The sequence below is a fragment of the Mobula hypostoma genome, chromosome 18, assembly GCF_963921235.1.
Source record: "Mobula hypostoma chromosome 18, sMobHyp1.1, whole genome shotgun sequence".
Lineage (NCBI taxonomy): Eukaryota > Metazoa > Chordata > Chondrichthyes > Myliobatiformes > Myliobatidae > Mobula > Mobula hypostoma.
In genome coordinates, this window is record NC_086114.1 from 13141191 (window position 1) to 13167092 (window position 25902).

General features: G+C 40.8%; 1 protein-coding gene across 2 annotated transcripts; it reads left to right on the forward strand.

Moving 5' to 3' along the window:
• Nucleotides 1-1330: 1330 nt before the first annotated feature.
• mpi (mannose phosphate isomerase) lies at nt 1331-24887 on the forward strand. 2 transcript variants are annotated; one of them, XM_063070464.1, is made up of 8 exons: nt 1331-1435; nt 8109-8236; nt 12793-12993; nt 15190-15331; nt 17380-17559; nt 17927-18100; nt 18729-18937; nt 21750-24887. In XM_063070464.1, exons 1-8 carry the CDS (start codon nt 1420-1422, stop codon nt 21960-21962), a joined length of 1263 nt encoding a protein of 420 aa, XP_062926534.1. In that variant the 5' UTR covers nt 1331-1419; the 3' UTR covers nt 21963-24887. The 2 variants fall into 2 exon arrangements, with proteins under 2 accessions (XP_062926534.1, XP_062926533.1); XM_063070463.1 differs by lacking the exon at nt 1331-1435 and adding an exon at nt 7099-7228.
• The last annotated feature ends 1015 nt before the right edge of the window (nt 24888-25902 follow it).

Sequence of the window (25902 nt, forward strand, 5' to 3'; positions counted from 1 at the left end):
ACAAAAGTGTCTGGGATATGAAACCTTATCTCTATTTCTCTTTTCATAGATGCTGCCTGAGCAGTACAGGAAGCCACACAGGGAGCAATGGGTACAGTAGATGTTGGGGTCTGACATGTCAGTCCATGGCCTCCTCTATTCTTTGTAACTTCCACCACCTCCAACGGGATCCCACCACTAAGCACATCTTTCTCTCCCCCCTCTCTCTGCTTTCTGCAGGGATCACTCCCTACGTGACTCCCTTGTCCATTCGTCCCCCCCATCCGTCCCCACCGATCTCCCTCCTGGCACTTATCCTTGTAAGCGGAACAAGTGCCACACATGCCCTTACACTTCCTCCCTCACAACCATTCAGGGCCCCAGAAAGTCCTTCCAGGTGAGGCGACACTTCACCTGTGAGTTGGCTGGGGTGATATACTGCGTCCGGTGCTCCCGATATGGCTTTCTATATATTGGCAAGACCCGACGCAGACTGGGAGATTGTTTCGCTGAACACCTACGCTCTGTCCGCCAGAGAAAGCAGGATCTCCCAGTGGCCACACATTTTAATTCCACATCCCATTCCCATTCTGATATCTGTATCCATGACCTCCTCTACTGTGAAGATGAAGCCACACTCAGGTTGGAGGAACAACACATATTTCGTCTAGGGAGCCTCCAACCTGATGGCATGAACAATGACTTCTCAAACTTCCGCTAATGCCCCACCTCCCCCTCGTACCCCATCCATTATTTATTTATATACACATTCTTTCTCTCTCTCTCTCCTTTTTCACCCTCTGTCCCTCTGGCTATACCCCTTGTCCATCCTCTGGGGTTCCCTCCCCCTTCCCCTTCCCCTTCCCTTTTCCTTCTTCCCGGACCTCCTGTCCCATGATCCTCTCATATCCCTTTTGCCAATCACCTGTCCAGCTCTTGGCTCCATCCCTCCCCCTCCTGTCTTCTCCTATCATTATGGATCTCCCCCTCCCCCTCCCACTTTCAAATCTCTTACTCACTCTTCCTTCAGTTAGTCCTGACGAAGGGTCTCGGCCCGAAACGTCGACTGTACCTCTTCCTATAGATGCTGCCTGGCCTGCTGCGTTCACCAGCAACTTTGATGTGTGTGACCTACTACCTTGTATTTCTTCCTGCCCTCACCCCACCTTCTTACTCTGACTTCTCATTTTTTTTCTCTTCAGTTCTATGAAGGATTTCGGCTGAAACGTCGACTTTTCCATAGATGCCTGGTCTGCTGAGTGCCTCCAGCATTCTGTGTGGGCTACCTGCACGTTTACACGTTTAATATAAACTGCAATTCCCAGAATGCATTAAGATACATTCGTACGCATGGTGATGACCCGCACGCACCGTACGTTCGTACGCATGGTGATGACCTGACACGCACACGGTTGTCTGCCCGAGGCCGAGGAGGCATTCATGGCGGCAGTGAAAGGTGAGGGCAGTGTGAAGATCAGTCAGACTGAGAGTACCGGTGACTGTCACTCACTGGTAACGGGAACGAGGTATTTCCGCGGGTAGGGGACTGCGGATGTTTTCCATGGGGAAATGGGACTGGTCATTTTAGAGGTCAGTGTGGCTGCCTCTTTGATGAATTGGTCTTGAGCAGCCTCCACTCACACACGCTCCACCGCCATCTGTCTCCTCACCCGAACCCACTGTCTTTCCGTGTCTTCTCCAACCCCGAGCTCTCAAAGCCTCCCGACTCCCGCCCCACTCCCCCTCTTTTCTCATTCCATTAATTACGCCCTCTTTCCATACATTAATTACCTCTTCCCCCCCCCACTCCATTAATTACCCCCTCTCCCCCTATCGCTTCACTTCTGTCTCAGGTGGAGCAGGAAATGCAATATTATTAACAATGTGATACTTTATATTTTATACTTTATTGTCGCCAAACAATTGATACTGGAACGTACAATCATCACAGCGATATTTGATTCTGCGCTTCCCCACTCCCTGGATTACAATAGTAAATATTAAAAATTTAAATGATAAATCATAAATAGAAAATAGAAAAAGGGAAAGTAAGTTAGTGCAAAAAAGACGAGAGGCAGGTCCGGATATTTGGAGGGTATGGCCCAGATCCGGGTCAGGATCCGTTCAGCAGTCTTAGCACAGATGAGAAGAAGTTGTTGCCAAATCTGGCCGTACGAGTCTCCAAGCTCCTGAGCCTTCTCCCGGAGGGAAGAGGGACGAAAAGTTTCAATATCTAAAATAATGCAGACATCCTTTCATTTTTGTATGGTAATAGACTCAGTTGTATTCCCATTTCATTTGGATATTTCTTTATATGTATATAATCATAACTGACCTCTACTGGAACAGTGTCTATTTAGTCATTACCTTATATTTTTAGAATCTTATGCTAGTGTCCTGATGAAGTGTCTTGGCCCGAAATGAGGATTGTTCATTTCAGTCTATAGATGCAGCCTGACCTGGGCTCCTTCAGCCTTTTGTGTGTGTTCCACTAGTATTGTTATGGTTGTTTTACACACGTTGTAAATTGTGTACAGTTTAAGGTTTCTAACTTGTGTTTGTCCTCATCTTGAAGTGTACTCACGAGGAATTCTACAGATGCTGGAAATTCAAGCAACACACATCAAAGTTGCTGGTGAACGCAGCAGGCTTTGAAGTGTACTGTTCTGCTGCATCAAATAGCTAATTTTTGCGGCATTTATGTATAGTGTACAGATGCCCGTGGTACCAATAATTTGAATCTGTGCACATCTACATATTGGGATGGAGCTTATCCTGTCAGGCTCTATGAATCAGCAGCAAAAAAGCCAGCTTCTCCTTTTGAATCTGTGCAGTTCAAAGTATAATTTTGGGCAGTTCCCCTCCCCCCCCGCCAAAAAAAACAGAAATAGCTGGGAGTCTACTAAATTTGGTTAGGTCTTAGCAATTTTTGAGGCATTCTGGGTTTTCATTGACCTGCAAAGTATAGCTTTGATTAATGTATGTCACTGTGCTTGCAGTTCAGCAAGTCAATGAAGGATGGGTGGAGAGTTCAAAGACCTGATCTATAAAGTCACCAGTGATTGATATCTGTGGCCTTAAATGTTTGGGACTAGCTGGAAGTTAAAATTCTACTCCAGAGTTCTGTGTATTAAGATCCAGCTAGACATTTGTGGTGTAGAACTGGGGAATGTATTGCTCCATTAGAGTTCTTGGCTTCTAGATGAGGAATTAATTAAGATTGCTTCCTTCGGTGAATATAAAACATATCATGGCAATATTTATCTTGAGCAGCATTTTTTAAAAACCAGATGATCTGGTTTGTGTTGCAATATTTTGGGATCTTGCAGATTGGCTGTCATGTTTCCAAAATCATAACAATAATGCTCTTCAAAAAGTAAATTACATTGTAAAATGTTACAGGCTGAGACTTCTATTTTATTTTGAACAAACTACCTCAGAATGCTGTATCAAAAGCTTTAAGTTCCTCGGGTCAATATCACAAATGACCTGACTTGGTCCAACCAAGCAGAGTTCACTGCCAAGAAGGCCCACCAGTGCCTTTACTTCCTGAGAAAACTAAAGAAATTTGGTCTGTCCCCTAAAACCCTCACTAATTTTTATAGATGCACCGTAGAAAGCATTCTTCTAGGGTGCATCGCAACCTGGTATGGAAGTTGTCCTGTCCAAGACTGAAAGAAGCTGTAGAAGATCGTGAACACGGCACAGCACATCACACAAACCAATCTTCCGTCCGTGGACTCACTTTACACCGCACGCTGTCGGAGCAGTGCTGCCAGGATAATCAAGGACACGACCCACCCAGCTAACACGCTTTTTGTCCCTTTTCCCTCCGGGAGAAGGTTCAGGAGCTTGAAGACTCGTATGGCCAGATTTGGGAACAGCTTCTTTCCAACTGTGATAAGACTGCTGAACGGATCCTGACCCGGATCTGGGATGTACCCTCCAAATATCTGGACCTGCCTCTCGGTTTTTTTGCACTACCTTACTTCCCATTTTTCTATTTTGTATTTATGCTTTATAATTTAAATTTTTAATATTTACTAATTTGAACTATTTTTAATATTTAATATTTGTAATCCAGGGAGTGTGAAGTGCAGAATCAAATATTGCTGTGATGATTGTACGTTCTAGTACCAATTGTTTGGCGACTATAAAGTATGTAACCAGAAAATATGTGGAGAGTAACTCTAAAAATGAAAATATCAAGTAATTAATACAAGAGATTTGCTGATGCTGGAAATCTTGAGCAGCACACAAAATGCTGGAGGAACTCAGCAAGTCAGGCAGCATCAATGGAGGAGATTAACCTGTCAACGTTTCAGACCAAGGACCTTTTGGTATGGCATGGTAACGTAGTGGTTAGCACTTTACAGTACAAGTGACCTGGGTTTCATTCCCACCGCTGCCTGTAAAGAGTTCATGTTTTTCCTGTGACTTTGTGTGTTTTCTCTGGATATTCCAGTTTTCTCCCACGGTTGAAAGATGTACCAATTGATAGATCAATTGGTCATTGTAAATTGTCCTCTGATCAGGCTAGAATTGAATTGGGGGATTGCTAGGTGGCATGGCTCAAAGGGCCTATTCTGTGCTGTATCTCAATTAAAAATTAAATTAAAATAATTAAATTAGTTATGAAATGCACATGGAAGGAATAGAAGAAAATGGAGAAGTGATTTGTAGGGTCTGGATAAAATTTTGTAACTGAAACTAAACAATTTATTTGTACTAAATGTTCTTCAGTGTAGCTTGATTACTTTTGAGAATTGAGACTATAATAATGCTTTTGAATCTTTGGTAGGATTGATTAATTGTGCCTTGTTTGCAACAGGGTCTATTTGTCCTCTGGCCGTTGCATATTTTTTTGTGTTTGTATCTCTTTGCCATGAAATGTATTGGTATTTTGATTTTTATGACACATGGCAATTGTTGGTGTATGTTAACCTGCATGGTATTAGTCCTAGTCAATCAAAATTGGCAAATTTTTAAAGTAGTTATGAAACTTCAGGAATGATGACTATTTTGAGTGGAGTTCAGAAGATTGCTTGATTAATGTTTGCTGCTGTGATTACAGTTCAATAAATGAAGGATGTGTGGAGAGGTCAAAGACCTGATCTACAGGTCACTAGTGATTGATACCCGATGAGTACCAAGGGACAATTTTACCTTGTGCAGAGGCAGCAGTAATTCGATTTTGTTCTGATACGTAGATGACATAAGTAATGGTATAACATGGAAGGATTTGAGGCCTATGCAGATTGTGACTGGTTGTTTAAATAAGAAAAGAGTGATTAATTAACCTGTCTTATCTTCTCTGTATATTAAGATATGAAATCAACGCCACGGAGGGACTGGGGTTCGTTTTCATATTCAAAGTGTACAGAGTCTTAATGAAATATGGTGTGGTCAATACTTTTCTGCTGCTAGCCTTTTGAATGTTCCACACCAAGAATGTTCCTACCTCCTTTTTTAAAGCAACTTTTGTGCTACTGTACAAACAAAATTTTATCTTTTCCCTTCTTGTACTCATTTTGTTTCTTGGATCTACCTTTATACAATAAATCTCTGATAATGCGGTACACGGGATATTGGTGCTAGAGCATCGCATGTGTGTGTGGTTTTTTTTGTTTTTGGACAATTGGATGTTATCTCCAGGACTACTGGAAGCTATTTAAGATTCCAGATTCAGGTTTATTGATCACATGTACATGGAAACATTCAGTGAAATAGTCCTGCTGAAGGGTCTCAGCCCGAAACGTTGATTGTACTTCTTCCATAGATGCTGCCTGGCCTGCTAAGTTCCACCAGCGTTTTGTGTGTGTTGATAACAGTGAAATACATCATTTTAAAATTAATTTTATTTTGAGTTAAAGTACATTAACGGGCCCTTTCAGCAAAACCAACTTGTGTCGCCACACATTCAGACGCCAACATAGTATGGCCACAATGCTGGGCAGAACAACATAAAACATGGCAAGCGACGACAACATCAGCAAAGAAACCACATTCCTCCCAACTACACATGCACATACAGTTCTCCAACCCAGGAGGTTGTCCATATTAATATCCTAAAACACCTGCAAATCACACTTTAATAACAAAATTTTCATGTGAACCTAGAAATCTAAAGGGAGCATGGGAAAGTGGGCCCAAGTCAATTTCTTCAGGATGGTTTTAAAATGGGGCCCTATTTAGTTTATAGACAGAAGCTGGGACTCACTGTGAGCAGCTGGTGAGTGTGGGAACTGGGAGCCCTTGATGAATCTCAAGAAAATTAGGTAGACATCATCTGGTAAGGCAGATGCTAAGGTATCAGGAGTTCCAAATGGTAGATTATATCTCTAATCTGGTAAAGCTAGAACTTTGGTGCTAGAGACTAATAAATGTAACTTATTAACACCCTCACATACATCCACTTGATGTTTTTTTAAACAAATTACACAATCATATAATATATTTTAGTGAATCCATTAGGTTTAATGAAATTGGGAAATGGAGCCCGGTGATCTGAATAAAATCACTAAACAGTGAGATTATAATATTGGAATGATTGAATCTGTGACGAGCATTCTGTAGGATATTAAAAATGAACTTTAGTCTTGACATTTTTTCCCTACCTAGAGGTTATGCTGGTCATGATGCTCTTTGTAGGCCAGTTTTCCGTGAACAATGCTCATTCTGTCAAAGCTTGCTTTTATCGTGGGTCAGTGAGAGATTTTGGAGAGATGACAGGCAAGTGCTCATTATGTAGTGTGCCAGTCTTCTTGTCCAGCAAGATGATTTGCATTTATTTCTCGTGATTCACCAGTTAAGATTTTTCTTTCACAATCATCGTAGGGTGTATATACATTTTGCTTTTGTTCTGTTGTGCTGAGAATATTTGCATTGTCAGGCTGTTTGCTGAACAGCTCAGGCAAAGAATAATTACAAAACTATTGTTGCAAAGATCTATCTATAGTGTAAGGTGGATAATTGGAATTCTATTCCCCTTCTCTCCCCCCCCGCCCCCCCACAACCACCAGTCCACACCTAGATTCAGTGATACTTATTTTGTGAGATTCCAGGATATTTAGTTGTATAGGTAGACTATTAGAAGTAAATTAGGAAAAGTAATGCTGGGTGGGGGTGGGGGGGGCGGAATGGCCATTGGCTCCTGGGAACTGTTTCTGGCAATCAGAAGATTCTGGGACTTATTGAGACATGGGACTGAGTTACGGGCTCTATCAGCCATCAAAAGTGTCAGATCCTGGTAAGTGTGAAGGAATTATTAGATCATTATTAGGTTCTTGATTAGGAGAATGTGGGCTTAGAGGGATAATAAATCAGCCATAATTGAATGGTGGAACAGACTCTATATGCTGAGTGGCCTAATTCTGCTCCTATATCATATGGTCTTGTGGAAGGAAACTACTTTATGATCATACACCTTGGTTCCCATCCTTATTTCTGGACCAGTTTAACATTGCAAATGGTTTTGTCGGCATTTCACATTTGGTATACTCCATCTTGAGCTCCTCCCGATGGTTTGATCTGTTTCACTTTGCTGACGTTAAACATTATAGGGACAACACTAGGACATTCAGCTCCTAAGTCTCTTCCATCATTTTACAAGATCATCATTTGGTTGTGACTTTGTGTTCCTTGAGACTTCTGATTAATAAAAAGTGTCAATCTCATCTTTGAAATTTAACAAGTAACCGTCGTCACTCACTTTTTGTACCATGCAATTCCGAACTACTCCTCTCCTCTGGATAGTGGGGTCCCAAAGACTAACTGCCCCCTGAGAATCTTTTAATGTCGATCTTATCCTACTCTGTCCACTTTGTCATAGAGTTATCGAACACTTCAGCACAGAAACAGGCCCTTTGAACCATCTAGTCTGTGCTGAACTGTTATTCTGCCTAGTCCCACTGACTATCTGGACCATAGCCCTTCATATCCCTCCCATCCATGTACCTACCTAAATATGGTTGTGGGTACTTGTATTTTTAAAGTATATGATTTTTTTTGAAAATTAAACTGTCTTGTATTTTGATGTGTCTTTATTTTAAATTATGCCAAGCTTGGAGTCATTTATTATTGTGTTGCGGTTTGGAGGTTAGAGTTTTTCAATCTTTTCTTTTCACCAGTGTTTCCGCTGAAGTGTGCCGTGCAGCACTATGCCTGGGGGAAGGTTGGATCGGAGAGCGAGGTGGCAAAACTAATTTCAAGTAATGATCCTTCGATAGTCATTGAACAAGAGAAACCCTATGCTGAGGTACTTTGCATTTTGCCTTAAACTATATACTGGGTCTTAGCTTTAAGAGAGGAGATGTATATGTGTGGGTAGGTGAATTTTGCAAGATCGCTATGTCAGTATTTTAGTAAACTTTTCCTACATTGTCTCCCTTATAGTCATAGCATTACTGAATGGAAACAGGCTCTTTGGCCCATCTAGTCTGTGCTGAACTCTTACTCTGCCTAGTCCCACTGACCTGCACCTAGACTGTAATCTTCTGTTCCCCTCTCATCCATGTACTTATCCAAACTTGTCTTAAATGCTGAAATCGAGCCCATATCCACCACTTCTGCTAGCAGCATATTCTACACTTGCACCACCTCTGAGTGAAGAAATTCCCCCTCAGCTTCCCTTTAAATATTTCAGTTTTCACCCTTAACCTATGACCTCTAGTTCTAGTCTCACCGAACCTTCGTGGAAAAAGCCTGCTTGCATTTATCCAAACTACACCCCTCATAATTTTGTATACATCCTACAAATCTCCAGTACTTCAGGAAGTAAAAGTCCTAACCTCGACAACCTTTCCCAATGATCCAGGTCCTCAAGACCTGGCAACATCCTTGTAAATTTTGCACTTTTTCAACCTTATGGATAACTTTCTTGTAGGTAGGTGATCTGAACTGCGCACGATACTCCCGATCTTCTCCTTGCTGAGGCCAGGTGACAACTCTCAGACACTTCCTCTTACTTGCCCTTTGAACAGGACCCCACTAAGGAGCACCAGGCCATTGTCACTCGTACCATCACTGATCTTATTAACTCTGGGGATCTCCCATCCACTGCCACCAATCTCATAGTTCCCTCACCCTGCGCCTCCCATTTCTACCTCCTATCCAAGGTCCTGCCTGTCCAGGTAGACCCATTGTTTCTGCTTGTTCCTGCCCCACCAAACTTGTACCCTGATTCTGTTTTGTCCTCCTTGGTTCAGTCCCTTCGTACCTACATCCATGACACTTTATATGCTCTTGATCTTTTCAATGACTTCCAAGTTCCCTGACCATCTCATTTTTACCATGTATGTCCAGTCCCTGTACACCTCCATTCCCCATCAGGAAGGCCTCCAAACTCTCTGTTTCTTTCTGGACACCAGACCCAATCAGTTCCCCAGCAGCATCGCTCTCCTCCGCCTGGTGGAACTGGTTCCTCACTCTCAATAATTTTTCCCTTAGCTCCTCCCACTTCCTTCAAACAAAAGATGTAGCCATAGGCATGCCTGCCTTTTTGTTGGCTACGTGGAACAGTCTATATATCAAACCTACACTAGTATCACTCCCCAACTTATCCTTCTGTACATCGACTGCATTGGTGATGCTTCTGGCACCCATGCTGAGCTAGTTGACTTCCTCAACTTTGCCTCCAATTTCCACCCTGCCTTCAGATTTAACTGGTGCATTTCCAACACCTTCCTCTCCTTTCTTGATCTCTCTCTGTCTCTATCTCTGGATATCTACTAATATCTTTTAGAATTCATTGATTTTCACAGCCACCTGGAGTATACCTCTTCCCACCCTGTCACATGTAAAAATGCCACCCCTTCTCTTAATTCCTTTGTCTTCCCCACATCTGTTCTTAGGATAAGGCTTTTCATTCCAGAGTTAATGAGATGTCTTTCTCCTTCAAAGAAAGGGGTTTTCCTTCTTCCACCATCAACGCTGCCCTCACCTGCATTTCTTCTGTTTCATGCACGTCTGCCCTCACCCCGATCACACCATCTCCAACGGGATCCCACCACCAAGCACATTTTCCCCCCCCCCCCCCCCACACTTTCTGCTTTCGGCAAGGATCACTCCCTACGCGACTCCCTTGTCCATTCAATTGTCCATCCCCACTGATTTCTTTCCTGGTACTTATCCCTTCAAGTGGAACAAGTGCCCCTCCTGCCCCTCCTCCACCATTCGTGGCCCCAAACAGTCCTTCCAGGTGAGTCAAAACTTCACCTGTGAGTCTGTTAGAGCCATCTACTGTATGCAGTGTTCCCAGTGTGGCCTCCTGCATATCAGTGAGACTGCTTCGCTGACCACCTAGGCTCTGTCTGCCAGAAAGAGTGGGATCTCCCAGTGGCCATCGATTTCAATTGTACTTTCCATTCCCATTCTGACATACTGCTGCGATGATGCCACACTCAGGTTGGGAGAACAACATCCTATATTCTTTCTGGGTAGCCTCCAACCTCACAGAATATACGGTGTTGCTCCTCCAACCTGAGTGCGGCATCATTACCTCCAACCCGATGGCATGTACATTCTCAAACTTCTGGTGATTGCTCCCCCCCTCCCACCATTCCCATTTCCCATTTCCCTTTCCCTTTCCCACCTTTGATGCCCATCACCTCCCTCTGGTGCTCCTCCTCCTTCCCTTTCTTCTATATCCTTGTGTTCTCTTCTGTCAGATTCCCCCTTCGCCAGCCCTTTAATCTCTTTCACCAATTGACTTCCCAGCTCTTTAACCCTTCCCCCTCTCCTGGTTTCACCTATCACCTACTACCTTGTATTTCTTCCCCCCTTCTCCCCACTTTCTTACTCTGCCTTCTCACTTCTCCCCCCGCCCCCCCCCCAGTCCTGATGAAGGCTCTTAGCCCAAAATATCGACTGCTTACTCTTTTCCATAGATGCTGCCTGGCCTGCTGAGATCCTCCAGCATTTTGTGTGTATTTTTTTTCAATTTCCAGCATCTGCAGATTTTTCTCTTATTTGTGATTTATCTCCAAATATGGCCTCACCAATGTCTTAAACAACTTCAGCACAACATTTCAACTCCTGTACTCAATACTTTAATTTATGAAGGCCAATCCTTGCTGTTCCTTTACTGTTGTCTTCAGCTTTACATTTTCCACTGGGATCTATTCAAGATTGAGTTTCTTCTCCCAGTTCTTGGTAAACTTGCAGCTTTAGTATAATTTTAATAAATTTTGCAGGTAAGTGGCATTCAAATCTGCCCCTTTTTCTGGCTTAGTTATGCTCAGTGGTAGTTTTGTAAGATGAGGGTGTGTTCATGTTTCACTTTAGAGATATGAGCATGTAGTCTAGACCAGGGAGGTGAACCAATAGCACGTGTGTCCAAGATTAGCACATGCAAAATAATTATGGCATGCAACATGCAGTGCTACCCCTCAATTCTTTAGCCCCACCCATAATAGAAAGATACATAATAGTTATTTTTGACTGCCAAATGAAACAGCAGATGATTTTTTTTTAAATAAGCTGAGAGGAGTGAGATGTGTTCACAAGAAAGTCTCACACCGGCTTGGTGCCAGCTAGACAGCTACTACACGTGACATTGGATGATACATTTCAAAATCCTCACAGACCCGATAGTGTAAACATCGGTATTTGATTAGTGAACGGTGACAATAACAGCAGTACTTAGACCACAAGATATTGGAGCAGAATTAGGCCATTTTGGCTCATCAAGTCTGCCCCACCACTTCATCTTGGCTGATCCATTTTCCCTCTCAGCCCCATTCTCCTGCCTTCTCACCATATCCCTTCATGCTCTGACTAATCAAGAATCTATCAACCTCTGCCTTAACCCAATGACTGGATCTCCACAGCTGACCGTGGCAACAAATTCCACAGATTCACCACTCCCTGGCTAAAGAAATTCCTCCTCATCTCCGTTCTAAAAGGACGTCCCACTATTCTGAGGCTGTGTCCTCTGATCTTAGACTCCCCCACAACAGGAAAGAAGTGATACTACTTTTTGAATAGTTTTTTAAAAGATTAATATTATTTTTAGCAGGTTTATAAAATTGCTTCATTTATGTTTGTCGGTCTCTATAATACTCTTATTAATAGTAAACAATGAAAACACATAAATAAACACCAGAACTTAACCTTTTTCCTTAAAGCCAATAATTATTGAAACAAATTCATTAATTCATCATCAGTTCAAAATTTCCATGCCACAGGAGAGAGTATTTTTCAAGAAGGTTATTGCCATTTTAGGTACATACTCTCAAAAAGATTCACCACCCTGGTCTATACTGACCAGTGACCAGTACTGTAGAGAAGGTGAGACTTCTTTTGATTCAAGAGGATATGTGAATGTACGTTGAGCCTAGTGTGATTCTTCCTCCGCTCATAAAGGGCTGACATTGCTTTTAAAACATTGCTATCAATCTTCAATCCCACTTCTGTCACGCAGTCTGAAATTTTGTTTGTTAATTTATTGAGAAGTATAATTCAAAATGAAGTCTTAAAATTCTGCTAATATCTTTTCTGTGCTTTCTGGTGAGCATTGAAAGATCAGTAAATGAATCTATCCTTAAATTATCTTTTTCTGCTTTGGACAGCTTTGATTCATGCAGAGAAGGAAAAGTACTGATAGAAATCATATGGCAATTTAATATAAATTAAGTTTACAATTACCTCATTATTCACAAGCACATTATTGATGGTGTTATCATGTTAACAAGTAACACAAAGATGAGAAATCCATGTGCAATATAATTAGCAAAACACATCTTCCAACATGGCAAAATATGGAAATTATTAGCAAGCTTGAGAAGTGATGCTGTTTTATGATTTTTCTATTAGTTATGGATGGGAGCACATCCCAAAGGGGATGCAGTCATTTGCGACAACAGAATTTCCCAGAAGACTCTTGGCCAGTGGATTTCGGAGCATCCTGATTCCCTGGGGTCAAAAGTGAAGGATGTTTTCCAAGGACAGTTGCCTTTTTTGTTCAAGGTGCTTTCGGTGAACATCTCGTTATCTATTCAAGCTCATCCGAACAAAGTAAGCAAAGGGTTAAGTAGAACCTCATTTAATTGGGTAAATAACCATGTTTGTAACATGGAATATTAATTTTGCTCAGTTTTCAAAATAATTTTACAAAATAGAAAGCATTGTCCGGAATGTGAATTTGTTTCGGGAGTATTTTGAGTTGGACTGCGCCATGTACCTAAACATAAGATGACCTTTATCCTGTTGATATATGTGTCTATGCCTGCTGGAGTTCAGAAGAATGAGAGGGGGGATTTCATTGAAGCATCAAATATTGAAAAGCCTGGATAGAGTGGACCTGAAGTGGATGTTTCCAGTAGTGGGGGAGTCTTATGACCAGAGGGCACAGCCTCAGAATAAAAGAACATCCTTTAGAAAAGGCATGAGAGGAAATCTCCTTAGCTAGAAGATGGTGAATCTGTGGAATTCATTGCCACAGATTGCTGTGGAGGCCAAGTCATTGGGTGTATTTAAATAGGATCACTGATTAGCAAGTGTGTCAAACGTTACTTGGAGAAGGTAGGAGAATAGTGCTGAGAGGGATGGTGGAGCAGACTTGATGGGCTGAATGGTATCATCCTGCTCTTTTGTCTTTTGGTCTGACATTACCTCTTGAACTCAATTTATTGAAAATCATTTATTGTAAAGTAGTTTTAAGTACAAGTGTAAAGGTGTCTTAGTGAGTTGTGGTATTGTGTGCAATTTCTGCCACTTTCCCTATAGTGAATATCTTTGTTGGAGAGAGCACAGCAAGCATTCACCAGATTGATTCCTGTGATGGTGCCATGAGATCAAGTAGAAACAGACCTGTGTTTTTTCCAGTTTACAAGAGGAAGTGACCTTATTGAGATCTATCCAATACTTACAGGGCTAAATGGAATGGATGTGGAAATGATTGGTTGAGTCTAGAAGTTGAGGAGTCACATCTCAAAATAAGGAGTAGGACACTTAGAGCTGAAATGAGATCTTCCTTTACTTGTACTGTGCTGGATCTTTGAAATTAGCTACCCTGAGCCATATGTGATTCAACAAATTTTTTTACCTTCTCTTGCATTTGAAGGATTCTGTCTGAACTAACCTTGTTGTTGACAGTTTAATTATCTGTCATCATCATTTCTGATCTTGTCCCCATCATTGTTTTGTGTTTATGTTAAATTCCTAAGAATGGGTTCCCTCAGAAAAATGAATCCCGGATAATTTGCATAGAAATAGAAGCAGTGTGTGAACTTATGAAATGTGACACCTTCAGTGCATTTAGTCTATTTTAAATTTAAAACAAGCTGGCAGGTGTGAGGTGAGTGTACGAGGGAGGGGTGGGAAAAGCACGACTTTGAGAGGTTAATAAATCAGTTGTGGTTAAATGGTGGAGTAGAATTAATGGGCTGAATGGCCTAATTCTGCTCCGATATCTTATGTCTTGGGCATTCTCAAGTCAGAGGTAAAATAAAGGTTCAGAACAATTGTTTAATATAACCATATAGTTTGCTTGGCAACATCATTAATTCAGAAGGTTGTGGGTTTCCCCCACTATAGATAGCCACAGTAATCAAGGCTGACACTGCAGTACTGCCCCTGGAATGAGAAACATTAAAGAGTTCCTGCTGGCACACTGATGGATATTATATGCCCTTTGGTATTCTGTTCAAGAGCAGCAGAGAAGATCTTCCTGGCTTTCTGACCGATGTTTACCCTCCATTCAATATGACTAAAATATGATCATCTGCCACGTTGCTGATTGTGGGAGCACACTGTGCAAAAGTGTTTCCTGCAAGAGACATTTCGTAGCAAGATATTCTTCACTCAGGACTTCTAATTGAGTCCATCAGGAGAGCTTTAGAAAAATAATAAGGAATTAGAGTTGGAATTAAGCCATCAGAAAATTATTTAAAACAAATCCAATTTTGATACCTATAATTGAATAATAAACATTGTTCCTCCAAGTACTTATGATTTTGCTGGGAATTGATAGATCAAAAATACTACTAGTACTGGAGCAGGGTGGGAGAAAACTTAGCCTCATGCTCTTGTGCAGAATGGAGGAAGATTGACTTGCTGCACTTAGCTTGGATGTGTTTTGTTTAGTTCTGTTCCACATGCCCAGAACACAACCCAAAAAAACATGAAGCAAACATTTGTAAGATAATTTTCTGAATTATTTACATTTTAAAGCACTCTATTCATCAAAGGTTTGAAATTTGTTTCCTACAGGAACTAGCTGCACAGCTGCATGCTCAGTTTCCAGATCGATATCCTGATAAAAATCACAAACCAGAAATGGCTATTGCACTGACTCCATTTGAAGGACTGTGTGGATTCAGACCAGTGGAGGAAATTATTGGATTTTTGAAAAGTAAGACATGAAGCGCCGTAATATGTCCTTGAAAACCGTGGTGACAATTTGTAGGTAAAATACAGTATGCCTTCTTTCTGTATTTTTGGAGCAGCTTTGCAAATATATTTCTGTTCCTTGAGCACTGTGTGAAATGTGAGCACTAGGGTGACAAGTGATTCATTTGGTTGGAGTCAGGCATCCGAAGCTGAAGCTTTTGGATTTAGGTATCATCACTTTAGCCTATCGGTTACAGGTTAGCTTGACTTTGGTGATGTAATGAACGGAAGCTGCATTGTTGGATCCACTCTCCATTTGTCGCATGTCACATTTTGAGAAAGTAGACTTGGCCAACATTCTTTCTTCAGCCAATATCAGCAAAGAAGTGTGAAATGGGCATTAATTTCCAACTTGGACCAGATCATGCATGTACTGGTTGCTGAATTCAATTATTTGCATATATCATTACAATATACTGTAGCAGGAAACCAGGCCATGAAGTCTATGCGATCCCTTTCTCCATTGTAACTTCTCCATCCTCCACTGCCCACCCCCTACCATTTGCATCAATTTTCCACAAAGTTCTACCACTCACCTATAAACTAAAGACAGAATACTGTGTCGGGAAGTGTATGGTCATACTGTGGTTGAAGAAATAAAGGTGTCAACTATTTCCTAAATGGGGAGTGAATTCAGAAATCAGAGGTGCAAAGGGACTTGTGAGTCCTAGAGCAGGATTCCTTAAAGGTTGACTTGCAGGTTGAGTCAGTAGTAAGGAAGGCAAATAAAATGTTAGCAGTCATTTTGAACGGATTAGAATATAAAAGCAGGTATTTAATGTTGAGCCCTAAAAGGTATTGGTCAGACTGCATTTGCAGTCGTGGGCAATTTTGGGCCTGCATCTAAGAAAGGATGTACTTGCATTGGAGAAGGTCTAGAGGAGGTTTGCAGAAATGATCCTGGGAATGAAAAGGTTAACATATGAGGAGCGTTTGATTGCTCTGGGCCTGTATGCACTGAAGTTTGGAAGAATGGTGGGGGGGGGGCGGGTAGGATTTCATCAAAACATTGAAAGCCCTAGGTAGAGTGGATGTGGAGAGGATATTTCCAATAGTGGGAGAGTCTAGAACTAGACGGCACAGCCTGAGAATAGAAAGACGTCCTTTTAGAACAGAGATAGAGGAATTTGTTTAGCACGCGTGTGGTGTATCTGGAATTCCTTGTGAAAGACAGCTGTAGAGGCCAAGTCATTGGGTGTAATTAAAGCAGAGATTAGTAGGTTATTGACTAGTCAAAGGTTACAGGGAGAAGGCAAGAGAATGGGATTGCGAGGCTGTGATTAAATGGTAAAGCAGTTTGGATGGTTGAATGGCTGCTTCTAGGTCTTGTCTCATGGTCTAAGGGCAGTTTTACAATGGCTAATGAACCTATCAACTTGCATGTTTTTGGGTTGGGGAGAAAACTGGAACAGCCAAAAGAAATCCAAGAGTATGTAAAACTCCACGTAGACAATGTTGGTAGTCAGGATTAAATCATTTAAATGGAAATGTGAGGCAGCAGCATTATTAGCTGCAGCACCCTTGTGTAAACATGTGTATCCTCAAGTAATTGGATGGCTGTGAACTGCTTTGAGATGAACAAAAGAAGAAACATTGAAATCTGTTTTTACTGTCAGTCACAGTTGAGTTAATTGTCATGTGTACAAGCACATGTATGCACAGCTTCAATGGAAAAAAATACTTAAAAACACTCTCACAGGCACATAGCACCATATAAGCAGAATTCACAAGAAAAACAAAACTTATAATAAAGTGCAATTAGAACAAAAAAATAAGTTCATCTTAGTGCAATGTGGTCATAGTGTTGCTAAACTGTAGTGTTTAGAGTTTAGCCAGTTGATCTGAGAACTGAATGGTAAAAGGAAAATACCTGTTTTTAAATTTTCCAAAGTCAATGGCATATCCACTTTCAAATCAGACTGAAAATTAATTCTATTCTTTAACCCCAGCATTCTTCAACCGGTATCTAATTTTCATTGTTATTTTTATCTCTAAAACACTATGTTGCAGATGTCCCAGAATTTCATGCAGTGATCGGCAATGAAGCTGCGGAAGTGCTTGAAAACAGCCCCGGTGACCCACACCGGGTATCTGATGCTTTGAAGAAATGCTTTACTAGAATGATGAACTGTGAAAAGAAGACATTTGTTGATCAGCTGAACGTGTTGGTGAAGAGGGTGTCGGAAGAAGGTTTGTGCTACTAACAGCAGAGCTATATTGAAGGCAAATGTAAATTAGTTTGCACTTAACTAATGTGCAATGAAATATTTCTTGGATCCTTATAAGCAAGTTTGTCAACATATGGAACTCTGAAGTAAATATTTGCATATATCTTAAATTGGAACTGTTGTCAATGTCACAAGCACAAATGCTAACATGGCAAGATCCCACAAGCTACAATAAAATTATTGACAGGATATTGCCAGCTGAAATATGATCCTTCAATTACATTGGTTTGGGATACTAGTGCTGGCACTTTTGATGCTTTGTACCCTACTCTATGTTCTAATATATTGCAAGCCAACTTTGGCAGTAACAAGAGCCTTCTGTTGTGCAGCTGCTGCAGGTAAGGACACAGCAGGAAGTAATGGCGAGCTGTTGCTGCGGTTACATTCCCAATTTCCAGGTGACGTTGGATGTTTTGTCATCTACTTTTTGAATCTGGTGAAGCTGCAACCTGGGGAAGCCATGTTTCTGGGAGCTAATGAACCCCACGCTTATCTTTATGGAGGTAAGATCCAAAAGGTAGAAATGCTAAGTAACATGTGAATTCAGTGTAATGGTTTGGTTGTACCTGTTATCTATAACTGCACTGTAGGAATTTTTAACGTATTTAAAAGGGACCTGGGGGGAAACTTTTGCATGCAGAGTTTGGTGAGCATATGGAATGAGCTTATCATAGACTTGATCAGAGGCATATATAGTGGATAACCAGAGACTTATTCCCAGGATGGAACAGGATAATTCAAAGATTCATAATTTTTAGGTGATTGGAGGCAAGATAAGGAGGATTTCAGTTAAGTTCTTACACAGAGAGTGGTGAGTGAGTGGAATGCCCTGTCAGGGATGGTGGTAGAGGCAGATACATTAGGGGTATTTAAGAAACTCTTAGGCACATGGATGATAGGAAAATGGAGGGCGATGTGGGAGGGAAGGGTTTGATTGATTTTAGAGTAGGTAAAAAGGTTGGTGTATCATGAGCTGAAGGGCCTATACTGTGCTGTTCTACACACTATAATATTGAGGTCCTTTCTAATTTTCTTATGAGTCTGCAGACTATTTATGGTTGCTCTTAAGAAACTTAGTGATATTGTGTGAAATAGCTGAAAAGTGCTAATTAACTTTTTCATTTGTTCCAGATTGCATAGAATGCATGGCATGTTCTGATAATACAGTGCGAGCTGGCCTTACTCCAAAATTCATTGATGTTCACACCCTCTGCGAAATGCTGAACTACGTACCTGCACCGGCAAGTGAAAAAATCTTCCCGTTTGCCCAGGATCCCTGTGACCCAAGGGTTTTCATGTACGATCCTCCAGTGCCTGATTTCACAGTAATAAAAATAGAGGTATGTTTTGCGATTTTGACTGGACTCCACTAATATTTTATCATCTGCATCTCTTTGCTGCTGTTTCCCAGGGCATATTGGCATACCAATCTGATAGTGTACTGAACCAGTTTCCATTCTCTTGATGCCTAAACAAATGTGAGTTAAAGAAATTGACACCAACAATATGGAAATTTATAACATGCCTAAATTTGCCCTCCAGGCAGACCAGATTTTAATCTTTACGATGATGGGCTATATAAGGTGATTGTGAAATGACAGATGAAATATTAATGCCAAAATTTCAGCAGCAAAACATGAACATGAAACTGACAGGTCTGTATTGGTGGTTGTGTATTCTATTTACTACTCAACTTTTTTATGTACATAACTTCCTTTTAAATGCATCTGTGCAACTCCATCAACCACATTATTCAGTAATGAATTTTGCATTATCTGGCTAAAACAAATTTCTTTCCAAATTGTATCGATGATTTGTGTCTTTTTTTGGACATTTAGACAATACATCTTTTGGACATTAACAGTGGTAGTCCTTAAATTTTAAATTGTTTTACTGCTAGGTTGCCTTTTCTCGAAGGAAAATGGAGATTTTAGACTTTTTTTTAAACAGTGGTGAGTGCATGGAACATGGTGGTAGAGACAGATATATTAGGGGCATTTAGGAAATTCTTAGGCACATGAATGATAGAAAAATGGAGGGCTATGTGGGAAGAAAGGGTTAGATTGATCTTGGAATAGGTTGTGGGCTAAAGGGCCTGTACTGTGCTGTAATGTTTTATGTTCAAATGATCTCCACAAACTTTCATGATGCAGTTCCTTTATTTTTCTTTGGTATTCTTATTGCCTCTTTTCCAGGGGGCACAACACAACACAGCACAAAAACAGGCTATTCAGCTCACCACATCATGCTAACAAGTAGGCACCCACTCATGTTAATCCCATTTTACTATACTTGGCCCATAGCTTTTTACACCTAGACACTTTAGGTGCTTGCCTAAATATTTCTTCATGCTGTTTGCAGCTCTGCTTCTACTCTCCAGTAGAGTAGTCTTGTAGTTAGATTCTACTCTCTGGATGAAAAGGTCTCCCTCAGATCCCCTCTTGCCTCAACCTAAATCTATATCCCCGAGGGCGGCATGGCAGTGTAGCAGTTAACAAGACGCTTGACAATGTCAGCGGTCACTAACAGAGGTTTGATTCCCACTGCTATCTCTAAGGAATTTGAATGTTTTCCCTGTGACCACATGGGTTTCCTCCGGGTGCTTTGGTTTACTCCCACATTCGAAAGATGTATGGATTAGGGTTAGTAAATTGTGAGCATGCTGTGTTGGCACTGGAAGCATGGGGACACTTGTGGGCTGACCCAAGCACCTGTTTGGACTGTGGTCACTGACACATAAAGACTCATTTCACTGTATATTTTAATGTACAGTACCTTGAAAAAATATTCAGCCTCCATCCTTTTGCTCACATAGATGAGTATTTGATCAATTTAACCGAGAGTGCTCCTTTTTTCACAGTAGAGGCCGAAAATATAGGGAAATTGAAAAATATGAAAACCTAAATATTCAAAAACTGAAATGTCAGCAGTTCAAAGTATTCTTCCTCCTTTGCTCAGTACTTAGTTGAACCATCTCTCATAGATCTTACAGACAGCAGTCTTTTTGGATAAGTCTCTATTAGCTTTGTACAATGTGATGGGGCAAGATTTGCCCATTCTCCTTGCTGTGCCAGGTTAGTTCGGGAGTGGCAGTGGACAGCAATCTTGAGTTATTGCCAGAGATGTTCAATCGGATTAAGGTCAAGACACTGAGTCACTCAAGGACATAATTTTTCTTAATTTGAAGCCACTCCATGATTGTTCTGGCAGTATATTTTGGGTTGTTATGCTGCTGAAAAATGAACTTCCTCCCCAGTTTAAGCTTTGTGGCAGAGGCTAGCAGGTTTTTATCCAGGATCTCTCTGTATTCAACAGTATTCATCTTCCCATCAATCCAGACCAGATTTAGAGTCGCTGCTGCTGAAAGGCATCCCTATACCTCCACCACACTTTACAGTAGGGATGGTGTTACCTGGCTGATGCGTAAATCTAACACAGTGCTACATATGCAGCTTAGTGTTGAGGTCAAAAAGTTCCACTTTAGTCTCATCCAACGACAAGATCTTCCATCTCCTTCCAAAGACATCTTTATAGTATCTTCTAAGTGATGATTTACATAGTCTTTATGGACAAGGATATGCTTTTTTGCTTAGCCAGGGCTTTTTCCTTGTTGCCACTCTTCAATAAATACCGTTTTTGTGCAAGGCCTTATGGATTGCAGAGCCATGAGCTTCATCTCCAGTCGCAGCCACTGGATCCTGGTGAATCTCCTCTGCTCCATCCCTAGTTGTATCTTATGTTTATTTTTTGACGCAATATCAGAGGGCATGCAATTAAAGTGAGAGGAAGTGAGTGTCTGGAGTGTGCTGTCAGAGTGATAGTGGAGGCCAATATGACAGAGGTGTTGAAGAGGCTCTAAGATAGGCACATGATTGTGTGGAGAATGGAAGGATGTGGACTTTGTGTAGGCAGAAGAGATTAATTTAATTGGGTATTCGATTATGAATTAATTAGTTCAGTACAACAATGTGGGCAGTTCTTGTGCTGTATTGTTCTGTGTTCTATGTTAGTGGCCAGTAATATGCACAATGATAGGTGTGATCTGAACAAATCGTATGCTTTCAAAAAGCATATAATGAAGGGACAGCAGAATCTATTAAGTTCTTGTCAATTGAAAAGCTTACAAACTAAACTAAAATCTCTTTAACTCAGGTTCCGAGTTCGGTGAAACAATACACGATCTCTTCCATTGACTCTGCAAGTATCCTGCTTGTGATCAGGGGAGAAGCCTCAGCCATTGCTAATCCATCCCAGATAAACGTCCGACGAGGCTCTGTGCTGTTCATCGCAGCCAACGAGAAAGTAGACCTGTGCATCAACTCAACGGATGGAATGCTGCTTTTCAGAGCTTGCTGTGTGCTGTAACATTTCAACTTTTACTTTGTGTCCTTAGGATTGTAAAGAAATTAAAAATAGTGGCACTATAGGATGTGGGATGCATTGTTATGGCCCTTTCTAAAAAATTAGCTTTTTGCCAGTGTTCTGCAAGATTCAGAACTTTGCCCCCTTTTAATTGACTGTTAGTTAATTTTCTGTAAAACTATCCATTTGATCCCTTTACTGATTGTTTGTTTCATTTCAGTTTTATGTGCATGAGCTTTGTAGCACAATATTAACAAATTTCAGTTCTGAACTGTTTAGCTCTTGCTCCTTGGCTCCAAGAACTTCCTGTGTTCCTTAAGAAGTCATTATCAATATATCACATATATACGTTTGATTCCTGTAACTTCCCCATAAACCTCAAATGGCCAGCTTCTGGGTAGTGGAAAGCAAGTTTGCAGCTTTGAACTTTGAACAATGAACTTTGCAGCTTTGGTTTCTGGTGCCAAAGTTTTTGCATTATTGTTGGGCAACACTGGAGATGTTCTTTAGCAGGTTGTTCGTGTACTGATGTATCTTTAGTACAGACCAAACTTTAGGTCATTGTCTGGCTCCTTTCCACAAATGTAGGGCACGTCCCATCAGACCAATGCAATGCACACAAAATGCTGGTGGAATGAAGGGTCTCAGCCTGAAACGTTGACTGTTTATTCCCCTCCACAGATGCTGTTTGACCTGCTGAGTTGCTCCAGTATCTTGTGTGTGTTGCTCTGGTTTTCCAGCATCTATACAATCTCTTGTGCACCGTCAGGCTAATTACTGCTCATCAGTCTAGCTTTGGTGATGGATGGTACAGTCTTCGATATAATTTTGGTTTCTCATCAAGAACCTTCTTAATTATACCCCAGTTTAGGCTTTGCCAAAGCCACTCTGCTCTAGACCCTGCTCAGAACTTGATCGAGATATAGGGAGGGAGAAGAGGTGAATCCCAGAGCTGAGAGTGGCATTGCAATTGAAATCAGAGAAGCACCTGACAAAGTTTAGCTCAATTAACTTAGAAGCTGGGCATGTGTGGGTGTGGATGAGGTAAGTCTCGTTTAACACAAAGGGACATGACTGTAGTTGTTGCTCAATCTTCAGTGAATAAGGAAATAATTTGCCAATAGGGCCCACATTGTGCTAATTTAAAATAAAACACTGCCAAACTAGTATTTAGTTTTTCAGCTGGTTGTTGGTTGATCATGAGTGAATAAGGAAATCACTTGTTATTGATGCCCACATTGTGTAAATGTTTGTTCTTTAAACACTTTCAACCTGGTACGTATAGCTTTTCAGCTTGTTGATAGCATCAGAGCTATTCTTTGGGTGACCATTGCATAGATGTAACTAATTAAATGACATTGAAAGCACACTGTCTTGCACTACATTCCCTAATAGTATTTATATAATGAGTGTTTACCTCAGATCTGAAACATGTTGGGCTTCCGCAATATGCAACTTCTCTGTACCGACTGAAAACAAGACGAGAGAGGAAGCAATGTTTTCACAAAGATGTACATAGTAGAAAAGTATAAAATATTTGTATTGTCTGTCATCCATTAACAACTGGCGTGTTGCTATTTAAAGGCTGGCATAGTGTATTCCAGCCTTGTATTGAGTGAGCTGATGCTACTAAATTTGTAATAACCGAAATGTGAAATAACACAAAAAAAAAGCAGAAGTGTCACATAAAAAGAAAATGGGATAGTTGGTCAGTCGGCAAGTATCTGTGGAGTGAAGAGCAAGGTCAGTGTTTCATGTCAATAATCAACCTTAAGTAGGAGTGGGGGTTCTGACCAAAGTGCTGCTTCTGTGATTAGAACCAGAATCCTGGATTCTGGAATCCTTTTGGTTGATACAGTACATTATGCTTTCTTGCAAGAACTTGTTGGTACTGAAGTACGGTGTGTCAACAGGAGGGCATTCTATCAATTTGTGGGCTATAAGTGGCTTGAAGGGGCTTCCTCGTTCGAGTGTTTGTATGTATGCAAGAGAATGCATGGACCATTTTTTATCCCCCACATTGTAACCACATTACTAATTTGTGGAAACTTGATGTATGTAAATTGACTGTTTTCTTTTTCATAATTGTGTTTGCGCATCACAAGCTCTCCATGGGTTATAAAACACTGGGACTCCTGAACTATGTCTAGTTTATTCCCAATGTGGTAGTATAATGACCATGATCTAAAGTAATCATCCAGACAAAATAACTAAATTAAAAATTGCCATCAGTTAAAATGGCCAAAATGTTTTGTCTCTTCAAAGTCCAACTGATTAACGAATGGAAACCTGTCATGCTGAACTTGTCTGAGATTCCAGATCTACACCAACTTGTTGCCACACAAAATCATCCACTACTAAACCTACTCTCAGCATCTTGGGAATACATAAGATTCTCCTCAACCTCCGATTGAATAAAAAAAAAATTCTTGAAGATGGGGATCAAAAGGATGATCAAACTTGTTTACCTTTTAGCCTCTTGAAACAGAGTGGACATGATCCATGGATTTGGGTTCCAGATCTGGTTGTTTTTACTGTCATTTCCTCCACATTTATGCCATGTGCCTGAAGGGACTGACGTCAATGTGGACTGACCATAGATTGAATTGAATTGGTTTGTAGTTATCACATGTACTGTAATATAGATGTGTTAATTGCATCAGAATTTTTCTTTGCTATTTAACCTTTATTTTATTTATGAATTATTTAGTGATCGTTATAGTTTGGAATGATCATTTGTACTGTAATAAAGTATGTTTGATTATTTTTGGGTTCCTACATAAAGAGTGGGATAAATGTGATTGATGATAGAGGAAAGAATGCTTATGTTCTTGCACAGATTACAATAAAATATGTAATGATTTTTTTATATCAAGACTGAGTATGAAAAGGTATATTAAGAGCAAATGTTAACTCAGTTAATGTGCACTTAAAATAAACAGCTGAAAAATGTTAGAGATGTTAAACCGAAAATATTGGGAAGACAAAGCAAAGCCACTGTCATTCTGAAGAGTAAACGTGAACAAGCTTTGCTTAAACTCACTTGTTTTCTAAAACCATTGTGGCTTTCACATAAGAATATATCTGATGAAAAGCTCCAGAGCACATTTTACCTTAAAAATGTTTCACTGATGAACGCTTTGGTGTGCACAATTGGCAAAGAACAAAGATTGAGAGATCAGGTTATCTGGTCAGAGAGGAAGAATGTTCCCAATGCTGAAAGTAGATATGAAGAGTTTAGTTTCAATAGTGGGAGAGTCTAGGATCAGAGAATTCAGCCTCAGAACAGAAGAAAGTCCCTTTAGAAGAGAGATGAGGAAGAATTTCTGTACCCAGAGAGTCATGAATCTGTGGATTCATTGCCACTGATGGTTGTGGAGGCCAGTCATTTGGTATATTTAAAGTGGAGATTGATAGGATCTTGATTAATAAGGGTGTCAAAGATAACGGGGAGAAGGCAGGAGAATGGGGTTGAGGGAAAATAAATCAGCCATGATGGAATGGTGACGGTGTTGATGGGCTGAATGACTTAATTCTGCTTCTATGTAACAGAAAATGTTGGGGCACTCAACAGGTCTGGCAGCATCTATCTTTTTGGGCCAAGACGTCGACTGTACTTTTTTTTCCATAGGTGTTGCCTGGCCTGAGTTTCTCCAGCATCTTGTGTATGTTGCTTGGATTTCCAGCATCTGTAGGTTTTCTCTTGTTTCTGCTTCTGTTATGTACTTCCATTCCATCTACTTGCCGCACCACAATATGGGGCCATTTGGTCAATTCGCTCCATTTTCCTGCACCTTTGCTATTTACTCTCGCCTGTCCATCAACAACCCTGAGATGCAAGGGGAAACCAGAGAAAATGGTGGAAGTGGATCAGGAGATGAGTGTAAAGACCACATCTGCATATACAGACATAAACGTGTGCACACACAGGATCACATAAGAG